Genomic DNA, 13342 nt, shown 5'->3' on the forward strand with positions numbered 1-13342 from the left:
TGTTGCTGTGCAATTTGCATTTACGTTGTCATTCATTTGGTCTCTCCCTGGACACTTCCTTAAGGAACTTAGTACATGAAGCTCTGTCGTGAAAAGGTGTTTATCACTGGAGAGCGATTCCAGAGGCTTGAGCACCAACAGCTTGGAGTTTATGTAGTTATTGTCACACTACCTCTCCTACCTACATTTCATTTTAAAACCTCTGAACGTCCACTACATATTTAACAGAAGTACTTTGTTTTGGTGCTTGTTGGAAAACACTGCCGTGATTTGTTTTTGGGGAGGGAAGCATAACTCGTAAACAAACAAAGTAGTTTGCGCCTGAATTTAGATCACACAAAGTACAGATTTTAGAAGCAGCCTGGTACATTTGTTAAAAGATTCTGTATTGTTTTTAGAACCTATTCTTGTGCCACCTCACATTTTCCTAATGATGTGACCTTGAGACATTACGATATATGTCGCTGCTGACGTAAAGCTGTTCATGGAGGGAAAATATTTGGCCAGCATCCAAATAATCATAGTTAACAATCTTGTAACAATGTGTCGGTGGTGCCTTTGAGGTCACGTCCTGTCCTGGCTGCAGTAACGCCGGGACTTCCTCGCAATGGGCCGGTGCCAGGTGTGGTTGCTCACTGCTGGGGGGGAAACAATGAGCTCCCCTCACTCTCCTAACTGCTTCCTTGCGGTTCGTCGCCAGCCTAAAAATAAAACTTACCTCAGTGGGGCGCTTGAGGAAATCTTTATAAAACATCTCCCTCTGAACACATTTGAGGGGGATTTATTCATTTATTTTTACTTCCATAATCCTCAGTGTGTCCACATTGACGTCCGCTTATTTTGAATGTGTTCCTCTTCTCCCCAGTAATATCCCAAGTGTGGGCAGCACCCTGGACCAGGACTACAACCAGACTTACACGCCACAAACTCACACCCCCTTCATGTCCAACAGCGCTCCACCAAGTAACAGCGGCACGGGCATTTTGCCTTCCCCCGCCACCCCGCGATTTTCAGCCCCTACCCCACGTACGCCACGCACTCCACGCACCCCTCGAGGACCCTCCAGCGTCCAGGGATCACTCAAGTACGAGAACTCGGACCTGTACTCGCCAGCGTCCACCCCTTCCACCTGCCGACCGCTCAACTCGGTGGAACCGGCGACCGTTCCTTCCATCCCGGAGGCTCACAGCCTCTACGTCACCCTCATTCTCTCCGAGTCGGTCATGAACCTCTTCAAGGACTGCAACTTTGACAGCTGTTGCATCTGCGTGTGTAACATGAACATTAAAGGAGCCGACGTGGGCGTCTACCTGAGCGACCCCATCAGCGAAGCCCAGGAAGCCTGCAGTTGCGGTTTCAGCGCCGTGGTCAACAGGCGCTACGGCAACGGCTCGGGCCTCTTCCTGGAGGACGAGCTGGATATCATCGGCCGTGGCTCCGACGTCAGCCGTGAGGCGGAAAGGCGCTTTGAGGAGCTACGGCTCTCCGGCGTGGGGAGGGGAGAACGTGTCCCGGATGAGCTGATTCTCCTGCTGCAGGATCAGTGCACCAACCCCTTTTCACCCATTTCGGGGCTGGACGACGTAGCACCGGCGCGTGGAGCCAAGGGTGGCCCCGTGCCACCCTGTGTTAGGGTAGAGGAGAGGGATTTTCACAGCGACTGCTACATGGCCCTAGAGCACGGCAGGCAGTTTATGGATAACATGTCAGGTGGAAAGGTGGACGAAGCTCTGGTCAAAAGCACTTGTCTACACCAATGGTCCAAACAAAACGGTGAGACAGATACTGTCCTTAATTTGCTGTCCAACTGAAAAATTGTCCTGTCTTTTAATAGTCATTGCTTTTTTTTATTCTTCCAGCAGTCGACGTGAGCGCGCTGTGCTCTCAGGACGTGCTCCGAGTATTGATGTCCTTACAGCCTGTGCTTCAAGATGCCATACAGAAGAAAAGGACTGTGCGTTCCTGGGGTGTTCAGGGCCCGCTCACCTGGCAGCAATTTCACAAGATGGCTGGGCGGGGCTCATACGGTAAATCACTCAATATAATGATGGGTTGTTGCGTTATTGCCTGGAAACAGTACGCAATAACTATTATTTTGAAGCTTGACTCATTTCATTTAAATAATAAACTCAGAATTACATTAATTCACTCATTTGGCAACGTAACGTGCTAATATTGTGAAAAGCTGCCATACAGCAGAAGGGGAAAAATGTCACCTTTTAATGTTTTTTTTTTTCCCCCCTCTCTGTGTGGTCCTGTGCTGTCCTTTTCTGTTTTGCTCTCACAGGCACAGACGAGTCCCCTGAGCCACTGCCCATCCCCACCTTCCTGGTGGGTTACGAATATGACTTTGTGGTGCTGTCTCCCTTTGGTTTACCCTACTGGGAGAAGCTGTTGTTGGATCCCTTTGGCGCCCAGCGGGACGTGGGCTATTTGGTGGTGTGTCCTGACAACGAGACTCTGCTCGGCGGCGCCAAGAGTCTCTTTAGGGACCTCACAGCGGTCTATGAGGTATGCATCAGTTGTTGCACTGGACAAATGTTTATTTACGTGTTCCTTCACCGATGGAGATGATAAAATGTACATCCCCTGAATGTCACCGTTTTTTTTTTCGTTATCTTGTTGATCTTTTTTTGTCCCCTCTTGAATGTGAATAAAAGCTCAATCTTTTTCTTTCTACGTTTCTCCAAAGATGTGTCGACTCGGCCAGCATCGGCCCATATCCAAAGGCTACCCAGATGGAATCGTTCTCGTCGGTGGCAGCGGAGCTAAAAGTCTTGCGGATCAGCCCGTCAGCGATTGGTTCCTCAAGGCCGCCAGCAGCAACGACGACGCCTTCGCTAAGCTCAAACTCTATGCACAAGTGTGCCGACACAACCTCGGTAAGGCGAGACTTGTGTTCTCCGCTCCTTGGCTTCGACTGCTCTTTATTCTGACATTTCCGCTCTTGACCTCACTTCTTTCTTGTCGGAAAAAGGCGAATTGAAAAAATGTGAACGCAGAGTGTTCAGCGCTCGCTCTTTTATTTTCTAAAGTGCAAAGATATTCGCTTAGCAACGTATCCCTTTTTTCTCTTCTTAGCTCCATACCTCGCATCGCAACCGTTGGATAGTTCTCTCCTCACGCAACCGAGCCCCCCGTCGATATCCAAGCAGCCTTCATCTACGGGCTCAGCCGGCCAGCAGGGCGCAATGCACGGCTCCTCGGTCCCCAACAGCAACGGTGGCTCGGTATCGTCCGCCGGCCTGATGACATCATCCGGACAGACGAACAGCGGGACGCAGTCTGCCAAGGCCAGCTCCTTTACCCCCTTTGGGAGCATGGGCAGCCAAAGCCAGGGAGGCGGACAGCCGGGACAGCAGGCCGGAAGCCAGAGTACCTCGGGGGACAGCCAGACCCCCACCGAGCCCCCAGAAAGGTATGGCATTCCTCGTTTCATCGCTTCTGCTCCAAAGATCTGAACTGAAAGAATGAATTATTTTGACTTGTTTAATAAAACAAAATTGTTCGGTGCCCACAGCACTTTGGAACGGGACAAGGTCGGCGTACCCACAGATGGCGACTCTCACGCCATCACCTATCCACCGGCCATCGTTGTTTACATTGTGGACCCGTTCAGCTACGAAGATTGCGAAGGTGGTCCCGGGGCGATGCCGACCCACTCCAGTGTCTGGACGCTGGGTTTATTACGCTGCTACCTTGAGATGCTTCAGTTGCTTCCCGCACATATCCGCAATTCCATTTTTGTACAGGTGCGTCAATTTCTATCATGAATGAATTTGTGTTAAATTATAAAACCTTAATCTTTTTTTTTTTTTTTCATCCTTCAGATTGTCCCCTGCCAGTACCTGCTTCAGCCTGTGAGAGGCGAAGAGCGCCACATCTACGTTCAGCACCTCAAGTCTTTAGCTTTCTCCGTCTTCGCTCAGTGCAGGCGGCCTCTGCCCATTTCCACCAACGTCAAGTCGCTGACGGGTTTCGGCCCGGGCTTAGCCATCGACACAGCACTTAAAAGCTCAGAGGTACGAGAAATATATTTTAACATTTTTTACTTACTTTTGATCATTTACAGTATTTCTACGGGGGTGGTATTGTTGTTGTTGTTTTTTTTCATTTCTCTGGAGACATGACCTGACCTAAAATGATCCTTTCACCCGTGTGCAGTCCAATCTTTTGAGCTCAACCTGTTTTTTATTTGTTGGAACAAGACAGAGCGAACTTGTAACCCTGTGCGACTCCAGAGTTTTCTTTCCATTATCTGCTTGGCTCGCTTCACAAGAACTCCTAAACGAGGTCTTGATTCCAGCTTTAAACAAAGGAGCACTTGAAGTCAGGCTCCAATTGGGATGATTTCCTTCCTTCCTCCCTTGTAGCCACTGCTACATTTTCTCTTTATTGCACTTGCAAAGCTCAAGATGCCACGCTTGGAAAAACATGAATAGGATGACATGACCGTTTTGTTCCTACCGTTGTCTCTATTTCCTGCACCTGCATAATCTCTTCAAGTTCATTAATTCAAACGATTCGCTTTTGTGCAGAGACCCGAGTGTGTGCGTCTGTACACGCCTCCGTTTATCCTCGCACCGGTTAAGGACAAGCAGACGGAACTCGGGGAGACGTTCGGGGAGGCGTCGCAGAAATACAACGTACTGTTTGTGGGATACTGTCTCTCCCACGACCAGCGCTGGCTCCTCGCCACGTGCACCGACCAATACGGGGAGCTCCTGGAGACCTGCATCATCAACATCGACGTGCCCAACAGGTAAAAGCGCTGTCAAACTTTTATACCAGTTCCAATCCCCCTTTCCCGCCACCGGCTTCTATTGTCACCAGTTTTATATAAATACTATGATTTCCCCCATCAATTACATCAACGTAGTCAGAATAGCCTTTTTTTTTTTTTTTTTTTTTCTTCTGCGCTACAAAGCACATAGCTATCAATCACACTTACTGCACATATTCCTGTAAGTATGCGTTTTGACTAAAACGGCTGTTTTCATACTCAACTTTGACACATTTATGAAAAATGTCACTCAGGGCCAGGAGGAAAAAAGGCTCTGTTCGGCGCCTCGGTCTACAAAAATTGTGGGATTGGTGCTTGGGATTAGTCCAGATGACATCAGTACCCTGGAGAGTGGTAATTGGACGGCTGGGGAGGATAGGACACGGAGAGTTGAAAGGTAAGAACGTCGGTGCCCTTACAAAATTGTCGACAAGTGTGACCCGATTGTGCTCTTCTGCTTTTGTGTCAGACTGGAGTATAGTGCTAAGCAGAAGAAACCTTCAGTCACTCAGTCGCCGGCTGAAGGATATGTGTCGAATGTGCGGCATCTCCGCCTCGGATACTCCTGGCATCCTCAGTGTGTGCTTAGTTGCCATGGAGCCCCAGGGCTCCTTCATCATAATGCCAGGTACATACAACCTAGTCTATGAATTCACTTCTCTCTTTCAGCTTGTCTTCTCCATCCCTGTGTGTGTGTGAGTCTTACGTGATGGATGGCAGCAGCGTGTCACCATGCTTGTCACCTCCTAGTCCGGAGCGGATTGATGGCAGGAAAGACGGTGTACCTTTTTCGCTCATAAAGCACAAGCTCTCCGACGCCCAATTGATCTCAATGCCGTGTGATAGAGAGCTCGATCAATGAGTTTATTTTGGGAAACAAGCGAGTGGGGGATTGTCGGCGCATCATAGCGGGATTGTGTGACGGAGTGTTGTCGGAATGAAGAGACCTACTTGCTTCCAATCTCTTTAAGATCAAATACAGCTGTCATTGCCTCGTGTTCAAATTTACGATCGCTTAAATGTGAGATGAACGCCGGGCCGCAGTCAGTGGAAATCAATGGTTTCCATATGATATGTAACGCCAGCCAATTTGTTATCCAAGAAACTATCCTGGGGTTTATTTTCTTTTGTAATCTTTCTTCTTTTTTTTTTTTTTAACTGCATTCCCAAAACATGATGTTCATTGAAGACTCTAAATTGCCCACAAGTGTATATGTGAGTGCAAATGGTTTGTTTTTTTCTCTCACCAGCTTCCAGCGGGGCAACAACAGGCGTACATTTTCTATACAATTTCATAAATTAAAAAAAACAAAAAATTTAATCTTTAACAATTAGGAACAAGTTTTTATTTACAACTGCGGCCTGACCCAAAGAACAATGGCTCTTTGAGGGGGGTGGGGGATGGAGTGCTAAAAAATAAATACGTAAAACAAGGTTATATAAATACACAATCAAAAATAAAGAACAAGAACAATAAAACTATACAATATAACAACATATTTACATATTAACAGCTGCAAGAGTCGGTTAAAACCTGTTGCAATTATACATTAAATTAATACATTGTTTTATTCTGTTTGTCTCTTCTGTTAGACTCCGTGTCGACGGGCTCCGTTTTTGGCCGCAGCACTACCCTCAACATGCAGACGCCCCAGTTGAACACTCCCCAGGACACCTCCTGCACTCACATCTTAGTCTTCCCCACCTCTGCCATTGTCCAAGTTGCCAGCTCCAATTACACCAACATCGACACCAACATCGACATCCTTAATGCCACCACAGGTCAGATGCCCTTTGCTGTTCTCTGGAGTTCATTTATATCTTTATATTCTGCTCCTTCTAAGATTGTAGAGAAATGAATTAGGACCTCATTTTCTTTCTCTTCTACTCAGATGGATCTGACGGTATGGGCATTTTTGATCTTCTGGACCCTGAGAACGAGCTGGTGGATCCCGACATCATCAACATCTCGCCCAATACGTCACCGGTGCATTCCCCGGGATCCCACTACCACCATGGAGGCGATGACAGTAAGGTAGGACTCTTGAATCTTTCTTGCTAGCTTTTTTTTTTGAAGTCTCAAGTCACCCATAAAACTAACGATGTTCATTTTGCAGGGCCAGAGTGCAGACCGCATGGAGTCTCGCGAGGAGGTGCCAAACCTCCTGCAGCAACCCCTTGCTCTCGGCTACTTTGTATCCACGGCCAAAGCCGGCCCACTGCCTGACTGGTTCTGGTCACCCTGTCCGCAGGCTCAGAACCAGTGTCCACTTTTCCTCAAGGTATTAAAGCTGTTAATATATGTCAAAAGAAATGTACATAAGAACATGTATTTGCAAGAAAGATCTTGCTTGCTTGTGGAAGCTTAATTTGGGACAGAGGTGAACGGCTTTATTGCAGTCAGTCTATTTGACACCAGCTCTTTTTTTCTCGCTCCCCCCCAGGCCTCTTTGCACCTCCACGTGTCTTCAGTGCAGTCCGATGAGCTTCTGCACAGCAAACACTCCCACCCTCTTGACTCCAATCAGACCTCAGATGTACTACGGTAAACAGCAAGCAAACACGTCCATACGTACGGCTGCAATTGCGCTGTGATTTTATGACTTGAGGTCACAGGTCATTACTGTTTTTACCCCAGTCCTGATTCTTGATTTCTAAATGTGAATGAGGACACTGCAGATTATACACTTTTTTTTTTAAAACTATGAATAGTGATTGAGTACTATCCGTGACTCCAATACTTGTATTTTGTACCCTGCTAGATTTGTGCTGGAGCAGTACAACGCCCTCTCCTGGCTTACATGTGACCCGGCGACACAAGACAGACGATCATGCCTGCCCATTCACTTTGTGGTGCTGAACCAGATGTACAACTTTATCACAAACATGTTGTAGCCCGCCACAGGAGAGACATTTCAAGAAGAGAAGTCCAAAGCGATAACTCCGTAGGGGTTTCATGACACCAGAGCGAACGAAGCACAGCGTTGGATCTCATTCCAAGATCAGTTTTTCATGGTTGGTTGTCCCCTTGGCGCAAAGACATGCACTCATAGATGCGGGAATAAATGAAAAAAATTATGGGAAGATCAGAGTAAAGGAACGTGGGAGAGCCACAGATTGGTCGTCATGTTTCTTTTTAACATGGCAGCACATGCACTGGCCAGTCTGTTTTGGGAAAGACGGAAAAGAGATAAAGGGATGTACTTGATCAAGAAAATAACTTTTAAAGAATGGATTTTTGGTGTGACAACCTAAAATTCCTTTTTATTCCTTTGGATGGAATTATATCCAAATGAAAAGCCTGCGTCTATCTTATTTATTGTATCTTTTCAAATGTATTATTTCTTAACCGCTTTTATAAATATATATAGAGAAATATATAAATGGAGAAGGTTTATAACACCTTCTTGCTTTAAAGCAATTGGTCTAAGATATATGTAATCATCTTGCGTTAAAAAAAACAAAATGGAGAAACTATTGCAGAAAAAGGAAAGAAAGTCCCAGTCGGTTGCTTTCAGAGTATTATTTTTTGTAATGGAGAAAGAGACTATTTGTATTGTCACAATGTACAGAAGAAGTGGAGAATTGTGAATTACAGCAAAGCTGTAGCTACATAGGAATTGTACAGCAATGAACTTCACTGTGTTCTAATAAAGAGGTACATTGTTGTATATAGTATTTTATACCACACATTTAGACACAAAAACCAAACGGCTATCTATATAGATAATTATATATATGAATGCCATGCCAGCAGTTGGTGCTGTGGCTTCTGTTTTAGGAATAAAATGTGTCAACAGATTTTCCTCGTGCTTGTTGTGTTTATTGCATAGAGGCGGGAAGACTGGTTGTGCATTTGGTAGAGGACACCAATAGAAAGGTAGGAAAATTATTAACAATTATATAATTATCATGTTTGTTTCTATGTGCAATTTAGTTGCTGGTCTTTCCAGTGGTGTAAGACCACCAAATTCCATTTATGGTGAATTCCTGCATTTGACTTGCAAACTGTTTACGTGCCCGAAGGTTGTTTGGGAGCAGCTGGCAGTCCATTCCATGTCCATCATTGCTTCTTGTTGTCAACGACCTTTATAAATACGCAGTGGTCCTATTGTCGACTGTCGTCACTCTGCAACTTTTCCCAGTATGCTTTTTGGCAAGATTGTGGAACTTGCAATTTGACAGTGACTAGTCAAGTGGAAAACATAATATAACTGGATTTTATTTCAAATCCGTATATTAAACAAAATATTCTGCTTTATTAATTTTCCATTCTTATCATCAAGGTCTACACCACTGCAAAAACAATTGGGGTTCATTCCAGGTGAATTTCACAAAACATTCACAACCTCAGTCATGTCACACCTATGGACAATTTAGTCCAAATAAAAAAAAATTAAAAAATTGTCTGAACTTGTAAGGTTAGAGAGAAAAATAAGGACAGCAGTTCCACGGAGGAACACTTAAATCAGTGTAATGCACCAGATTTGGAAAAGCATCTATTTCCTTCTTTAAAAATTAAAAATGCATGTTTACTTTTGTACTTAGGACCATTGGAGACAGTGTCCTTTTTGTACAGTGCAAATGGATTGATTCAGTTTTCCTATTTATTTATGTAATGATTTAATTTTTGCTGTCATGTATACTTTACCAAAAGTACGTGAAAGCACTTGATGGTGCGTTCACGTGTCGAGCAACGCTCACTTATTTTTTTTATTAGTTGTTTGCTCACTTTTTTTTTTTTTAGATTAAAAACTAAAATTACTTTGCATATATTAGCAAGATATAAGTAATGAAATTAACATAAATAAACACGAAGATCAACTAATATCTCCTATTATTCCTGCAAATGTATGATAATGGGAGTCAGCCCATACAGCAGCGGCTCATAGGTAGCCTTCCACCGGTCTCCGCAGTTCGAGACTGCTCCGGCTTTCGCAGTCTGTTTGAGCTCCTTGCACATAATCTAACAAATTTTTCTCTCTTTGCGGACCAGTCCGAGTGGAAATGGCAACACTTTAGTGCTCAGGGTGTGGGAAATGCAACGCATTTTGAGAACTCAGTGACCGCTAAGGAAGGGTACTTTCTCGGACACATCTTAGCTTTGGTGCTCAGTCAAGTCCGAGGTCCGGAGGCCTCCCACCTTAACCTTAACCGATTGCGCTGCAATATTGCAACTAATTAAGGTAAGATAATTACTGTTGCATTTTATAATGTCCGAAGTACGCTATTTTTGCAACGCTTAGCAACCGCGTTGTTTGGCTCTGCAGGAGCGTTAGCTTTTGCTATTAGCTCTCCGGCTAGTAGCAAGCTAAGTCACCCTAAAAGTGGCGAAAAGTGGGAATACGCGTTATAAGTTGAATTAAAACCATGCCCAACATGTTTGATCGCTGCTTTGGTGTTAATGTTATGAGCTGGAATATTTATAACACTCCCTCTCCACATACGTGTTAGCGTTTAGCCGAGCTGTCATTGTTAGTGAAGATAAGCTGACTACAAGTTTTCCCCACCACTAATATATTTGATCGTCTTCTATTAAATGCAATATATTATTGAAGGGATCAAATGAGCTTGTAAGACCGATCCAGCTACTTTGGTGTTCACGTGGTTCTGATGTCTCTCGTTTTTGTTCTGACCGTTTCAGAGATGACAGACAGTGCAGGGCTGCAGTTTGTCAGCCCTTTTGCATTTGAAGCCATGCAGAAGGTGGATGTGCAACGCCTGGCAGCTCTCAGTGACCCCGAACTGAGGTTACTGCTTCCCTGCCTGGTGAGGATGGCTTTGTGTGCTCCAGCTGACCAGAGCCCGGCTTGGGCCGAGGACAAGAAGCTCATCCTCCGGCTGCTCTCGGGAGTGGAAGCTGTCAACTCCATTGTGGCGCTGCTGTCTGTTGACTTTCACGCCTTGGAGCAGGATGCCAGGAAGGAGCAGCAGCTAAGGTAATCCCCTCGTCACTTCGGTTCTGTCAAATAAGGAAGTTTTATTTCTGAACATTTTTATGATGTGCGCCAGGCACAAAGCAGGTGGTTCCAATGTGGAGAGTATCCTGGTGTCACAGCTACAACATGGGCTCACCTTGGAGTTTGAACATAGCGATCCGCTCAGGAGACTTCGTCTGACCCTCAGTGAGCTTTTGGCAATCATGAGTAAGGTACAAACATCATCGTCATACTCAAACTAAATTATTAGGCTGTTTATCAAAGCAGGTAGTCAAAGAGTTGTTTATCTGTGTCTCTTAGGTGGTCGATTCCAATGGAGAATTCTTTCTGAAGTCATCAGAACTGTTTGAAAGCCCGGTGTACTTGGAAGAGGTTGCCGACGTACTTTGCATTCTACAAGCAGGTATGTAAATCTGTTAAATATACTGCAAAATAAATAAATAAAAATCATCCTCTCCTGTGCATTTTGTCTGGACAGAACTGCCTTCCTTGCTGCCAATCGTGGACGTGGCAGAGGCTTTGCTGCATGTTCGCAATGGAGATTGGTTTCTTTGTCTTCTGGTTGCCAATGTGCCTGACAGCTTCAATGAAGGTAAATGCTCCGTCTTAAATTTCTGACAACGCGACCCAGGTTTACTTCATCTACAATAAACCCATCCGAGTTTTGTTTAACCGCTTTAAGTAAAGTCAATTTCACACATTGTACGCTGGTCGCTCCAAATAGAGATTTGGTGAGTTGCTATTTAACAAAGATTGCAAAAGAACATGCTTAATCTAAAAAAAATCAATGAGATGCTTTTCTCCAGTGAGCCTAATAAAATATGTACATACTCAATGTTGTGATTTCAGGCATGACTTTATTTAAGAATAAACCGAGTGTGACCGTGACACAAGTATAATGTCCGATAATCACACAAAGCGAGCGAGCCTACTGGAAATGTGTGCGCTTGTGTTTGCAGTGTGCAGAGGTTTGATCAAGAACGGAGAGCGTCAGGATGAAGAGAGCGTTGGCGGTCGGCGCAGGACCGAAGCCCTTAGGCAGCTGTGTCAGATGAACCCTTCACAGGCTCTCAACATCAGAGCCATGGTGGTCAGTGGAAAAAAAACATTTTGACAGAACACCGTTTTTTGAATACCTACAGAAAAGAATGTATTAGGATCAGTCAGTTGTACTACAAATTACTTTTGACATGACCAGCGGAGTAAAATAAAGTTTTCTATTTGTATTTTTCTTAGGTGGAGGAATGTCATCTTCCTGGCCTGGGCGTGGCTCTGACTCTGGATTACAAACCAGACACAGCAGATGAAGCCGTCAGCCCCCTGGTTTCTTATGTCAGCGGTCTTCTGCTTGGTACTAACAGCAAAGTCCGCACGTGGTTCAGCATGTTCATCCGCAATGGGCAACAGGTGAGTTCCTTTGTTTTTGATTCACGATAACAAAGGCCATCGTTGAAGTCACTCGCACGCCTTGACATTCTCATGTAGCCATCATCCCTTTTTGGATTCTCCAACGTGTGTGACCTTTTGTTTTGTGCCCGCCTTATCGTCCCCATTGAAATGGGGAAACGGTAATTTTCCCAAATAGAAGTATGCGTTTAAAATGGCACAACAGCTTCAAATGGCCTTGCTTATCTTTCCATCTCCTGACATTTCTTCTCGGTTATGGAGAGGCAGGAGCTCTTCTCTCGAAATGCCATCGCGTATCGTATCCCTTTTGAAAAGATGCCATTGAGCCTTTTCTCAGCCGTGAAGAAAAAGGCTCTGTTGTCGCAGGGAAACGTTTTATAATAAGGTGTAGCCTTCTTAGCATTCGACTCTAAATTCTCAATTGCATTTGAATGAATTTGTTGCTCTGATTTGTAAGATGAGGAAAGCAATGAGCTAACGGGACGATTACTCATCATCTCTTGTGGGTTTTTTTTTGTTTTTTTTTCTCTCCCACTAGAGAAAGCGAGAGAGCAGCTCGGTGCTGTGGCAGATGCGGAGGCAACTGCTGCTGGAGTTGGTCGCTATCTTGCCTCGCTCGCGCAGCACGCACGTTCCCAACGACGGCGACACGGATGACGAAGGTGGCTTCGGCTACTCGGGCCTCAGAGAAGAACACGTGGTGAAGGCCAGCGCTCTACTCCGACTCTACTGTGCTCTCATGGGCATCGCTGGTCTCAGGTAAGGGAACGTAGTACTCGATCTGATGGGAAACGAGCGGGTTTGATTGTGTTCCTGTCCCAGACCAACAGACGAGGAGGCCGAGCAACTTCTGCAACTGATGACGAGCCGACCTCCAGCCACTCCCGCCGGCGTTCGCTTTGTCTCCTTGTCCTTCTGCAAACTATTAGCCTTTCCCACCCTGGTCAGGTACACCATGTTCAAATCACTGATCCCGAAATGAAGCACATTTCTTTTTTTTTTTGGTCTTCCTGTCCTGTTTTATATTCTTGATGTATAACACGTCTTGTGTCTCGCTTGCCTCTAGCACACCTGAGCAGGAGCAGCTCATGGTCATGTGGCTCAGCTGGATGATCAAAGAAGAGGAGTACTTTGAGAGGTAAGAACGTCAATTTTACTTTATGGTTACCTCCACCCATATTTGTGTATCTTGTTTCTTGGGTGATGTTTTATC

The 13342-nt window shown here is 45.3% G+C and overlaps 2 protein-coding genes across 4 annotated transcripts in view; both read left to right on the forward strand.

Annotated features, from left to right (window-relative positions):
• Window positions 1-8584, forward strand: part of med13a (mediator complex subunit 13a) — a 42740-nt gene extending 34156 nt beyond the window's left edge. Inside the window, exons 16-30 of one of the 2 annotated variants that reach the window (XM_088399061.1) lie at window positions 866-1773; window positions 1860-2027; window positions 2288-2511; window positions 2693-2882; window positions 3082-3418; window positions 3521-3752; window positions 3831-4022; window positions 4539-4762; window positions 5038-5180; window positions 5253-5411; window positions 6377-6565; window positions 6676-6818; window positions 6901-7065; window positions 7228-7328; window positions 7546-8584. In XM_088399061.1, the coding sequence (XP_088255187.1) occupies window positions 866-1773; window positions 1860-2027; window positions 2288-2511; window positions 2693-2882; window positions 3082-3418; window positions 3521-3752; window positions 3831-4022; window positions 4539-4762; window positions 5038-5180; window positions 5253-5411; window positions 6377-6565; window positions 6676-6818; window positions 6901-7065; window positions 7228-7328; window positions 7546-7678 (3508 nt within the window). In that variant the 3' untranslated portion in view covers window positions 7679-8584. The remainder of the gene's footprint in view (window positions 1-865; window positions 1774-1859; window positions 2028-2287; window positions 2512-2692; window positions 2883-3081; window positions 3419-3520; window positions 3753-3830; window positions 4023-4538; window positions 4763-5037; window positions 5181-5252; window positions 5412-6376; window positions 6566-6675; window positions 6819-6900; window positions 7066-7227; window positions 7329-7545) is intronic. The other variant, XM_088399062.1, reaches the window with a different exon arrangement.
• A 1065-nt stretch (window positions 8585-9649) lies between these two features.
• ints2 (integrator complex subunit 2) overlaps window positions 9650-13342 on the forward strand; it is a 61628-nt gene continuing 57935 nt past the window's right edge. The window contains exons 1-10 of one of the 2 annotated variants that reach the window (XM_088397885.1): window positions 9650-9969; window positions 10428-10722; window positions 10796-10934; window positions 11023-11125; window positions 11201-11314; window positions 11682-11812; window positions 11959-12129; window positions 12668-12888; window positions 12952-13077; window positions 13196-13267. In XM_088397885.1, the coding sequence (XP_088254011.1) occupies window positions 10430-10722; window positions 10796-10934; window positions 11023-11125; window positions 11201-11314; window positions 11682-11812; window positions 11959-12129; window positions 12668-12888; window positions 12952-13077; window positions 13196-13267 (1370 nt within the window). In that variant the 5' untranslated portion in view covers window positions 9650-9969; window positions 10428-10429. The remainder of the gene's footprint in view (window positions 9970-10427; window positions 10723-10795; window positions 10935-11022; window positions 11126-11200; window positions 11315-11681; window positions 11813-11958; window positions 12130-12667; window positions 12889-12951; window positions 13078-13195; window positions 13268-13342) is intronic. The other variant, XM_088397886.1, reaches the window with a different exon arrangement.

The sequence above is a fragment of the Syngnathus floridae genome, chromosome 15 (genome assembly GCF_059516105.1).
Source record: "Syngnathus floridae isolate MCC-2025c chromosome 15, RoL_Sflo_1.0, whole genome shotgun sequence".
NCBI classification, from domain to species: domain Eukaryota; kingdom Metazoa; phylum Chordata; class Actinopteri; order Syngnathiformes; family Syngnathidae; genus Syngnathus; species Syngnathus floridae.